General features: G+C 48.0%; 1 protein-coding gene across 2 annotated transcripts in view; it reads right to left on the bottom strand.

The window, feature by feature from the left end:
* Positions 1-5,266: 5,266 nt before the first annotated feature.
* The window catches only part of NPC2 (NPC intracellular cholesterol transporter 2), an 8,499-nt gene continuing 2,801 nt past the window's right edge, over positions 5,267-10,964 (bottom strand). The window contains exons 3-6 of one of the 2 annotated variants that reach the window (XM_059373750.1): positions 9,706-9,813; positions 8,430-8,602; positions 5,991-6,091; positions 5,267-5,608 (exon numbers count right to left, since the gene is read on the bottom strand). In XM_059373750.1, coding sequence (XP_059229733.1) covers positions 6,005-6,091; positions 8,430-8,602; positions 9,706-9,813 — 368 coding nt within the window. In that variant the 3' untranslated portion in view covers positions 5,267-5,608; positions 5,991-6,004. Of the gene's footprint in view, positions 6,092-8,429; positions 8,603-9,705; positions 9,814-10,964 lie in introns of both variants that reach the window. The other variant, XM_059373749.1, reaches the window with a different exon arrangement.

Genomic DNA, 10,964 nt, shown 5'->3' with positions numbered 1-10,964 from the left:
TTTTTCTGTGGGTGTGTTGAGCTCATCCTTCAGCAGGAAAATCCAAAGGATGAATCGCTGGTCCTCCCCACGAGCCTATGATACTATTCTGAGTATGAGTAACTTTTGTATTTCCAAGCGACCGTGTGCACACCCATCATTTCCATTTGTTCCTGTACCACCTCGGTGAGATATTCAACTACAAAAGGCTAAATGATTCATCCAAGGTCACGTGGCAAAGAGGCTTTCCTCCTGTATTCATTCCCGCTGCCTTATTCCCTACCCCAGCACTTTGCTTGACCCACCTTGCGAGAAGATGGTTTTCAAGCAGCCATGGTCTGGGAGATGCTCCCTTAGATGTTTGGGCCTTGTTCCTCTGAGAAAGCAAGGGCAAGCTCTGGTGGGAAGCCAAGGGGAGGGGGTGGGATCCTGCCAGAGGCTGCCAGGATTTAGCCTCTATCAGAGAAGGGAGAAGAGCTGGATAAGCCAGATCAGCTTTTTCTTGCCCTTCCAGAAGCAAGCTGATACAACGTGCATCTACAGAGCCATGACCCAGACAGGAGCCAGGAGCAGTCAGGAGGTTTGCTGAACTGAACTGAAGACAGACAGAAGCCAGACAGGGAGGGAAAGCCACTTCCTCCTGAACCCAGGGCCAGGGAGCCTGCAGCTTGGAGACAGGCTAGTGCTGTCAGTGTGACAGAGGCTTCTACAAGATGTGAGCCAGAGTCCTGGAGTCTGGAGCGACCCACCCAGGATGGGGCCCTGTTGTGCCTTCTTCAGGAGAAGGCCATCAAATCAACCGTTCCTCTTCTCCATTCTTCCCCATTTGTAGACCAAAGCTATGATAGAACTAAATGGTCAGATGCAAAACGAAAGAATCATGACGTTTTCCTGTATTTTAAAAATTCACTAAAAGACTGCTGAGTGCTGAGTTTGGGGCATTTACTGAAAAGTGAAAGGGCAGTCTCTGTTCTCAAGATGTTGACAGTCTAGTTAGGAAGGTAAGCTGACAGACGAAAATTATACTTGAAAAAGAATGTGGTTAAGCGTCCTAAAGAGAGAGGATTAGAGTCTGCCTTAATGAAGCCAAACCACAGGGAGGACCAGCAGAGGGGACATTCGTCTTGAATGGCACCTGGAATTAAATTTGGAGGACAAATCCATGGCAAATGCCTAGGATTCTAGGCCATTGAGCAGTTTCCATGGCTGCAACCTTCTTTTCTGATCTGGGAGTATAATAATAATCAGGTACTTATTAGGGATGGGCACTGCACGAGCCCTTTGCAGACACCACCTCAGGTCATCGACAGAACGGCTCCGAGACGGGTATTCTTAGCCTACTTTACAGCTGTGGAAAGGGAGGCCTTCAGAGGTTAAATAACTTAACCAAAGTCAGTCAACGGGGAAGAGTTGGAGGTGGGGTATAAACTCAGCTTGGATGTACAATTTTAAATGTTACAGAAATCTGTAGACAGCCATGTTCCCAAAGTGAAAATCTCCTCACAGATCCTGGGGGAAATGCTCGATTGTTCCTTGGAGCAGTGCATGTGCTGGGTGCCCCCCCGTCTCTCCCCCTCTCGGGTGCCAGCCTCCTAGACTCGAAAGCTCCCTGGGAGGGACAGAGACCCACAACTCCAGGCAGAAGGTAAGATTAAGGGAAAAAAATAATCAAGACCAGGCATCTCGGAGTCCTGGAGAAGCAGAGGAAAGTCCCCTGGGCCAAACATGTCTGAGATGTCTTCTAAGTCAAATGTCGTGGTCCTAGTCTCAGTCCTGAGCTTCTCTGGACTCTAGGGAGGTTCCTCACTCTCACAGGTATGATTAGAGACTAGCCCAATCCTTTCAGTTTATATACCACATGTTGCCAGTACTTACTGGCAGAGCCCCTAGGCTCTTCTCTCTTTGTCTCTGAATGGGTCATCTTAGTGCCAACACCGTCAGTAATTTCCCTCGATTGCAAAACTCAAAAAATCTTAACGACTGTTGTGTACATCCTCTGAGACTGTCAAGCCTCGTTTCTGTTCCGTCTGCGGTACCTTCTGTGGTAGAGGCCTGTGGGCATGGGTAGGGGGCAGAGAGCAGAGCGGTGCGTTTCTCAGGTGTTGACATCAGACGCTGCTCTTGCTGGCCGACCATCTGCTTCCTCGCTGGAACCCCCGGCACCCCCGTCACAGTCAAGGCCAGCAGCCATGCATTTTGTCTGCCAGGCTCCTTACCGGCCTGGCCCACCGGCAGCCAGAGCTAAGCTCCTTTCACCTGCCGGCTGCTCATCTGGGACATGGGAGGCGTGAAGAAAGGCCTGCCATGCGGCGAGGAGCCAAGACCTTCCCTGCCAGAGCCCCTGCAGATGAGGGTCATGCTAGGTCCGCCCCAAGGTCTCATGCCCTTCCTCACCTCTTGGGGTAGCGACCACATGTGCTCTGTGGCTACCAGGGGGAGACACACAGAGAACAGGTGGGGAGGCCTGCAGAAAGTGCTCGAAGTCATTGCTTTTCTGTCCTGATGGTGAGGAGCTGGCCAGCCTCACTCACTTTCCTCCTCTTCTTCCGGCACCTTCTAACCCTCTGCAGCCCCGTCTCCTAGGCTCCACCCTCACCCGTGCCTGCCGTTCCTTTTTAGAAACCAAACCCCTGGTTTGGAGAGCATGGTAGATTCCCATAGCAATGGGCCTTTTAGCTGTTTCCATGGCAACCAACACCCAGACCGTTTAGTTGCTAGTCAACTGACAGCTGTAAGTGAATAGGCTTCAGTTTGGAATCTGAGGGATGGGCCAGGGGATTCTCTTCACAGAAAAAGACACAATCACCCAAAATGACTCAACTCTTCTAAGAACGCTGTTAGGCAGTACCTGTGGAGAGCCAGTGCCACCTTCTATCTCAGGTCACACAACAGTGCCCCTACCATTCCCAACACACACACACACACACACACACTCTCTCTCAATGGAATACCCCAGGCTTTTAAATCTTCCAAGCTCCGTTTCCAGTTGTCTCCTTCCAAAGGGCCCTTGGGAGAAACACTTGTTCAAGATGACGGTCACCTCAGTGACGTATCTCGCACATAACCCTTTCCTGTGTCAGTGCTCTTCCCATGTACCCAGACCTTGACCTCATACCAACCATTTCACCCCCAGACTTCCAACTGTGTTATTAAATAATTATCCTCAGTAAGCAACCCAGTCATTTCAGCAATATTTGCTTTTTGGATTCTCAGACACGAATGGCTAATCCTAGATCATCTTCCCTTGGCCTGGACCTCACCTAGGTCAAGCCACTTTTCCTACACCCGTGGGTTTTCTCAGAGAACGGATTTACATCAGCCTTTGCAAGGCATGATTAAGATCAATCTTGTTTCTTTTTTAAAAATCAACTAAGATTTTAAAACCAAACATACAAGCTTGGAAATTACTCCATGCTTATTGCTTTTCATTACTTCAAGATCTGACCGAATGCCAGCCCTCCCACCTAACCCTCTCCCAAACTGGAGATACTAGATACCGGGTTCCTGTTCCTTGTGAGAAGGCTTTTTAAATGACCGGAGTCTGGGATTGTTCTGGCCTGGAATTCATGCAAGAGAGGAGCTGTGTCTGAGCCTCCACAGCTTGCTCAGTGGACTGGAAAAGTAGGAGACCGTCATTGGAAAGAGCGTGACCTTTTTTAGGTGGCCCAAGGTTCAGTGCTTCTCAATGCTTTAATGACTCAGGGGGCGCTTATGAACCGTCTGTACAGAAGACGACCTTTCAAACTAATCCCCCCACGGGAGCGCTCCCCAGCTCACAGGGCAGGCTCCGTGTAGCCTCACAGTGGCTGGTAAACAGTTCATAAGCTGTTGCATCACCTTCCTGCTCTGTCTGAAGGATGGGCGCTAGCTGCGCTATTTTTCTTCTGTCTTCTTTTAACATGTGAGGGCACGAGATGGAACACAGGGTGGGCCACTGTGAGCTTCGAGTGCGCTCGGTGACAGAAGCAGTGTTCTGGGAGCAGGGAGAGAGCAGGCACACATGAGAACTGAGCTTTTTCCAGGCATCTCAGTAAGTTCCATGCAGAGGAAGGGCTCATTTTTTTGGAGGTGATCTATCAGCGCACATCAGATCAGATTGAACCTTTGGATTTTTCCTGCTGTTTCTAGGTGAGAAACAAGATTTACCTCCTAGAATCATTGCTAACATCTACCAAGTATGCACCATGGGCCGGGGGGACATTCTAAGCGTTTTCCATGAATCAACCCGTTTAGGCGCTGTAGCCCTGGTGTTCATTATACCTCTTTAACAGATGAGGCAACAGAAGCACAGAGAGGTTAAGGGACTTGCAGACTGCCCTGGTAGTCCTATGAATTGGTGAAGACAGGATCCAACTACCAGCTGTCTGAAGCCAGAACCCAAAGCAGTTACCTACCTCCGGCGTCGTCCGGGTCTGACAGACCTAGGGCCCATCCTGGCAACACCCACAAGTGGGCTGACTCCCTGGACACAACTTGAGAGGATACGCAAAGTGTCTCAGTAAAGAAGACAGTGGTTGAATGGTTCTGGGAATTAACTAGTAAGTCTTGGCTGCTGCTATTTTTATTCCTGATCTGTGCCTGTCCCCTGGTGGTTTTCCTGGGAAACTCACAAGCCAAGGAAATCCAAGGTTCTAGCGAAGTTAGTGGGATGAATTGAACTGGACCACATGACTTACTTGCTGCCTAGGCACCCCAATCTAAAAGGGATGGCCTTTCAAGGTCCACATTCCCCAACTCATTCGTGAATAGGGCTGTCGCACCTGTGACTGCTAAAAGGTGATGGACAGTACACTGATTAAAACAGGCAGTGAAATACACGCCCCATGATTATACTTGCACTTCAAAAGCAATAAACACCAAGATTTCATTAACTTGGCCGTTATCTGCCACAACTGCCCCTTTCATTTTTAAGCTTCTAGGCTTTCCTCATGGTTATGGCTCCCAAAAGACTACTACGCTTCGTGCCAACCTGCAACCTCTTGCTCTCCGCTCCCCGCCCCCCGCTGAGTTCCCTTGACCTTTCACATGTTATCACTGAACTAGGTGGTGTTTGCTTTCACCGCTTCTCTCAAGCACATCTGTTGGTGTCAAGAGTGTACAAAATAAAGCAAAACTATCATGTTGTTTTGTCTAAAACAGGCCAAGTCTAACTGGGAGAAGAGGGAAGAAAGGGCAGTGACTGAATGTGTCCTGTCTCTGCGGCACCGTGGGACCATGGGACCGGGTGTCTGCCTTCCGCAGATCTGGGGGAAAACACTCTGAAAGAAGCAGGTGACCACCACCAACATGCAGAAGACAAGACTGCCAAGTTTTATTTACTTCAAAAGGACATTTCCAGGGACATCAGGAAGCCACAAGTTAGTGTTGTTAAAAAAAAAAAAAAAAAAAAAAAATCAAACATCTGCTATCAAGTGCTGCGTTTAATGAAAACCACCTAAGACAGAAAAGGAGACAGGAGATCACCGTAGTGGACTGGCTGCTCAGAGGGGAGTTTGTGTGGCAGAGCATCTCCCTTCCACCGAGAGGCTGGGCACCGCCGGACAGCAAGTCACTGTCGTCCAGCGGCGCCTCGGAGCTGAGGCGCTGGCCCAATGCGCTGAACTCAAGGAGGCACTTGGAGTCGAGGAACCTGAAGATGTGATATCCCAGGAGGTGGGAGAGGTCTGGAACCCATCCTCTGCTGCCAGGGCCCATAACCCGAGGGCAAGTTATCCCACAGCCCTACACAGCCTCACTCGGGTCCTCACTGCTGGACCCTCCTTCTCCTAGCAGCAAGAAACATCGAAGACAATTTAAGCCATGCCTATCCCCCTCCTTCTCTCATCTCTCCCCTACCCCTTCACAAAAGATACTACAAGGGCAATAGTTCAGAGCTCTCAGGAAAGGGGGTCTGGAACCCTTTGGAGGCTGAGAGGCATAACACAGTGGTGTGGAAATTCCTTTCATCTTATGGCACTGATCTAGGTTAGACAGGATTTCTCCTGTGCTCTCTCACCCCCCGACAGACATACTGGCAGCAGCAGGTCTAGCCTTCGATCTGCACTGGGATTTCCCAGCAGAAGAGGTGCTGGCCTTTGTCGCCCAGGAGCTCCCACTGCACCACCAGTTTGATCTGGAGAAAGAGAAAAAGAATTGGGAAAAATGAAAGCAGGACGTCGCCTCAATCCAGAACAGGTTTAACTATGACTCCTAGTAACAAACTGCCTAATTCCTCAGCTCTCTCTTCTTGAATCACGCCCTCAGGAGAGCTGCCTGGGATGTGGGCGCGGCCGGTGCACTTGAGCTCACACGAGCAAACCAAGTCCCACGTGTGATTCGGTGTTAGTGGTGCCACACACTCACCCCCCTGACTGGTGGGATTTAATTCCTAAAGCGTTCTTGTCCCTCTGAGATGAACGGTACATGACGAAGCCTTGCGAGGGAGGTAATTTTACATTTAAACAATTTCTTATAGATTTGGCAGTCCCAGTCAGCTCTTTCCAAGCATAACCAATTAGGAGCAGAGAGCAGAATGTCCGATTCGTAGGCATAACAAAATACCTTGTTACTGGTACTGAAGATGTCAACACACAAAGGATGTCAGAAGAAGTTTAGAACAATATGAATAATTTCTGGAACAGTAACGCTTTGTAGCAAAATAGCTTCAGTTGTAACTTGAACTTTTTTTTTTTTTATAATAACACACCTCATTAGAAATCTCTGCTTTGATTTGTATAGTATGGACTGCCCCTTCTAATTGTTTTTTGAAGATTTAATTTATTTATTTGACAGAGATCAAAAGTAGGCAGAGAGAGAGAAGAAGGGAAGCAGGCTCCCCACTGAGCAGAGAGCCTGATGTGGAGCTTGATCCCAGGACCTTGGGATCATGACCTAGGCCGAAGGGAGAGGCTTTAACCCACTGAGCCACCCAGGTGCCCCTGTCCCTTCTAATTCTTAATAAATCTCTGATAATTTTCCAGTCCCTTCTTATGTAGATAATTGCTTACCTGTTATTAGTTATTACCTCTAATTTGTACGTTTCTTTACAACACATGAGTGACCAGGAAACCTGGCTTCTGGAAACTTGTTTTTTAAGACTAGAACACATTAACTACTGTTTCACTTAATGCCTAAATTAACATAGTTTAAGCCTTTTTTCAAATGAAATGTTATTTACTTAACAATAACTACCATATACAAAATGCCTATGAGGTGGCAGGCCCTAATCAGACACTCCATGTAAGGGACCAGAGACTCAGAAATGCCAGTGATTTAACAGATACTCTGCAAATGAATCTACAGACCTGTCCTTGACCTGTAGGGTCTCTGAGATTCCTCAAACACAGATACCCACTATTAGAATCTCTTTGCAATGTTCTTCAATGACTTGCCACTCCTAAAAACTAAATGGCTAGGCTGCTGCTGGGTTCTCCTTGATTTCCTTTCCAAAAAAAATGCAGCTTGTTTTCCTTTACGGAAAACAGGAATCCCTTTACTTCCTCCATTCTTATCAGGATTCCCTTTTTTTGGTGAGTAAAGCCAAAAAGTAAGGGAAGATACAGGAAAAGCTCTCAGGAGTGAGAGGGGTCCTGACAGGGCTGCCCATCAGGATTCCTATCTTAAACACACGCCCATTCCAACAGGTTCTGCCTCACAAGTGTCTGGAAGGAAAAGAAGCAGGTATAGCAGGGTGAGTCAGAGGGCAAGGTAGGGGCTGGAGACCGATGCAGGGGAGAAAGAAGTGTGTGGAGAAAGTGACCTTTCTATTATGGAGCTGGGAGACTACTGTTCTCTTAAGAGATTAGTGGAGAAACCAGGACTTTCTGATAACTTGGCATCTTGAACTATTTGGTATCTGCCTACAATCTTTTTTTTTTTAAAGATTTTATTTATTTATTTATCTGACAGACAGAGATCATAAGCAGGCAGAGAGGGAGGGGGAAGCAGGCTCCCTGCTGAGCAGAGAGCCCAATGCAGGGCTCGATCCCAGGACCCTAAGATCGTGACCTGAGCCGAAGGCAGAAGCTTTAACCCACTGAGCCACCCAGGCACCCCTGCCTACAATCTTTTAACAGTGCCTAGGTTTTGGGGGTCACAAGGCCTGGCTCTAGATCGAGATGTAATGTTTCTGAGCAGAGTGGACTCTGTTCCTACTGCTTAACACTGGAGGCTCAAATTTCTTCACTCATAAAGCTGATGTAATATTGCTCAGCGAAGTGTGGTCAGGGGGATGGAGGCAGACATTGTGTATCAAAATGGCGTCAGGAGGCGACAAAGAACAGAGGGCCGTGGTGAAGAGGATCTGCCTTACCTCAGGATTCCTAACACTCCCACTCATCTCCTCACCCCCCGAGCTTCTGTACTGCATCACAGACAGATGAAGGACCCCGACCCCAAGCTTCTCTTCCTCTCCCCTCAGAGCTCTCATCTAGTCACAGGCCTTCGGCATCCCGAACGACAAGGTCACTTACGGAGGGGTACTCATTCTTCACGGGCAGTTTATTCAGGTAGCTGTAGGTCTTGTCTTTTTGGATGGGGCAGTTGATTCCACTCTTACAACCATCAGGCTCAGGAATGGGAAAGGGAACTGGGACGCCCAACACGATGCCATGCACCACAGCTTTGCTACTTTGAGACAGAATATCTAAGAGGAACAAGAGAATTAGATAGTAAAAGGAACGGCCTATTTCAAAACCCTAAGGAAAAAATTAAGATATGGTCCCAAGCAACGGCACTGTGAGGAGAACAAATCATCAAGTCTGTATTTCTTCATTCCTAGGGTCTATTTCTCTTTGTAGTTATGCCTAATACCTCTGTGAATGCTACAGACTAAGTGTTCACGCTAAAAACAAAACAAAAAAAGCAACCAAGACAGTTGTTTTCTTTGCTCTCACTCCCACCTTGCTCTTAACGGTCTTCTGGTTTCTTGGGGGAATCAGAGCTACGTGAATAACCTTATCCAACAAAGTCACGGAGGTTTTTGGCAGTAAACTTTGTTAATTATATCAGCTTCTGTCAAGTGTACAGGGTATCTTATGGAGTTTTAGAAGACTGGTCTCTGGATTCTCAAATGCCCTGCCCGCGGGATTCCATTAGAAAATTAAGAACAAAATGGAAAGGGAGCTCCACAGAAATGCCATGGGCGGTAACAGGAAGAGAGAACCCTTTAGAAACTGGCTAAGATTAGAAAGAAGAGGTATATTTCTTGCTCTCCCTCTAACCTCTATATCATAAGATGGGCAGGTAGAAGGAATAAATACAATAAAATTAGGGCAACTAACTAGCTGTTAGGTTATCCTGGAGATCCAGAGTACTGGCTCTGTTTCTCTCTCTTTCTTCCTTTCTGGATTGGGCATTACTCTTGTTTACAAAGCACATTTTTGGTTTGGGACAATAGAGGGGGCAGGGTAACAACTCTAGGATTTAGAGCTGTCTTTAGGCTGAAGAACAGAAGATGACAGGAACATTGAGATTTCTTATTAGACTGTCCCATCTAGTTCCACAGGATAGAAAGTGAGGAAAGGATTCAAAGTAGATGCCCTTTCTAGAAATGAAGCTTAGATTTTTTTTTTCTTGGGTCCCCAGCGAATTCCCAGAAGAAGGTAAGTCTGAGCTTTGCACAGGCAGGAAGGGAGGTCCCGGACGTCCTGACTGCAATGCTTCTGCCCCACACCCCGCATTCATTCCAATACTTGAGACTTGTTAGGCTTTAAGATAAACTTGAAGGCAACAGCCACTTTTACTCACTACTGGTGAAGGTGACATTGACACTGTAAGACTGGCCTTTGTGCAGTTTGCAGGGCTGGGTGGGGCATGGGTTCACATTCAGTTCCTTTATAACGCCAACCCCAGAACCTGTTAAACAAAAAGAAAAAATGAATTGGAATAGGAGGGAAAATAAATCACCTATGCTGTCCTCTACTTAATGGAAATGTGCCCTGCTCTCTGGGAAACTCTTCATATTTGATGGCTGAAGGGGAAATGAAGAAAATCGGGTAAGTATAAAAAGGCAGCCGCCCTGCTCTCCATCTTCTTGGGAGGGCTACACCAGGGAAAGTCATCCCCACCCCTCCTTCCATTCCCATGCAGGATTTATTTTTTAAAATTTTTTATAAAAGATTTTATTTATTTATTTGACACAGAGAGAGAGAGAGAGAGAGAGAGACGGCGAGAAAGGGAACACAAGCAGGGGGAGGGAGACAGGGAGAGGCAGGCTTCCCACTGAGCAGCGCAATGTGGGGCGAGGGGAGGGGGTCGCAGGAACCTGAGCCCAAGGCAGATGCTTAAGGACTGAACCAGCCAGGATTTAAAGCAGCATACTTATGGCACAAGTGATGGCTCAGGGCTCAGGGCTGCCATGGAGACTGGCTGCTCCTGAACTAGCCCCCCACCCATGTTCTTCTGATCCTGTCCTGGTTTCGCTCCAAACTGGTGGTCACGAAGCTTTGTATACCCCTACCAGTGAAAGCAATCTTAAGAATGCATCTGCAGTATACAAGCGTATACTTCGGAAACACGCATTCTTCAAAATAAGCGTCTCTGGGACACACCGTGTATCTCTGCAGTCTCAGCAAAGACAAAAGTGCTATTTGTTCCCAATAAATCCTTGCCCTAAATGGGTTCAGTAAAATCTTTCAAAATCCCACTGTCTGATCCAGGCCCCTGAAACTGGACAGCTGAATGGAGAGAAAGCAAGCAAACTGCCTGTTAACACCATCTACACCAAGGAAAGCTTTTTTGTTTTTTCTAAAGAGATTTTGTTTGCCAGAGAGAGAGTGAGCGAGCGAGCACACACAACCATGGGGAAAGGCAGGCAGAGGGAGAGGGGGAAGCAGCCTTCCTGCTGAGGCTCCATTCCCAGGACCCTGGGATCAAGACCCAAGCTGAAGGCAGACGCCCAACCAACTGAGCCAGCCAGGCACCACCGAAACACCCTACCGGTCCCACCCCCACCCCCACCCCCACCCCCCACCCCCTCCACACACCCCCCCCCCCCCCCCCCCCCC

This window comes from Mustela nigripes, chromosome 13 (assembly GCF_022355385.1).
Source record: "Mustela nigripes isolate SB6536 chromosome 13, MUSNIG.SB6536, whole genome shotgun sequence".
In the NCBI taxonomy this organism is placed as follows: Eukaryota; Metazoa; Chordata; class Mammalia; order Carnivora; family Mustelidae; genus Mustela; species Mustela nigripes.
Note: the sequence above shows the minus strand (reverse complement) of the source record. Positions and strands in the feature narration are given on the sequence as shown.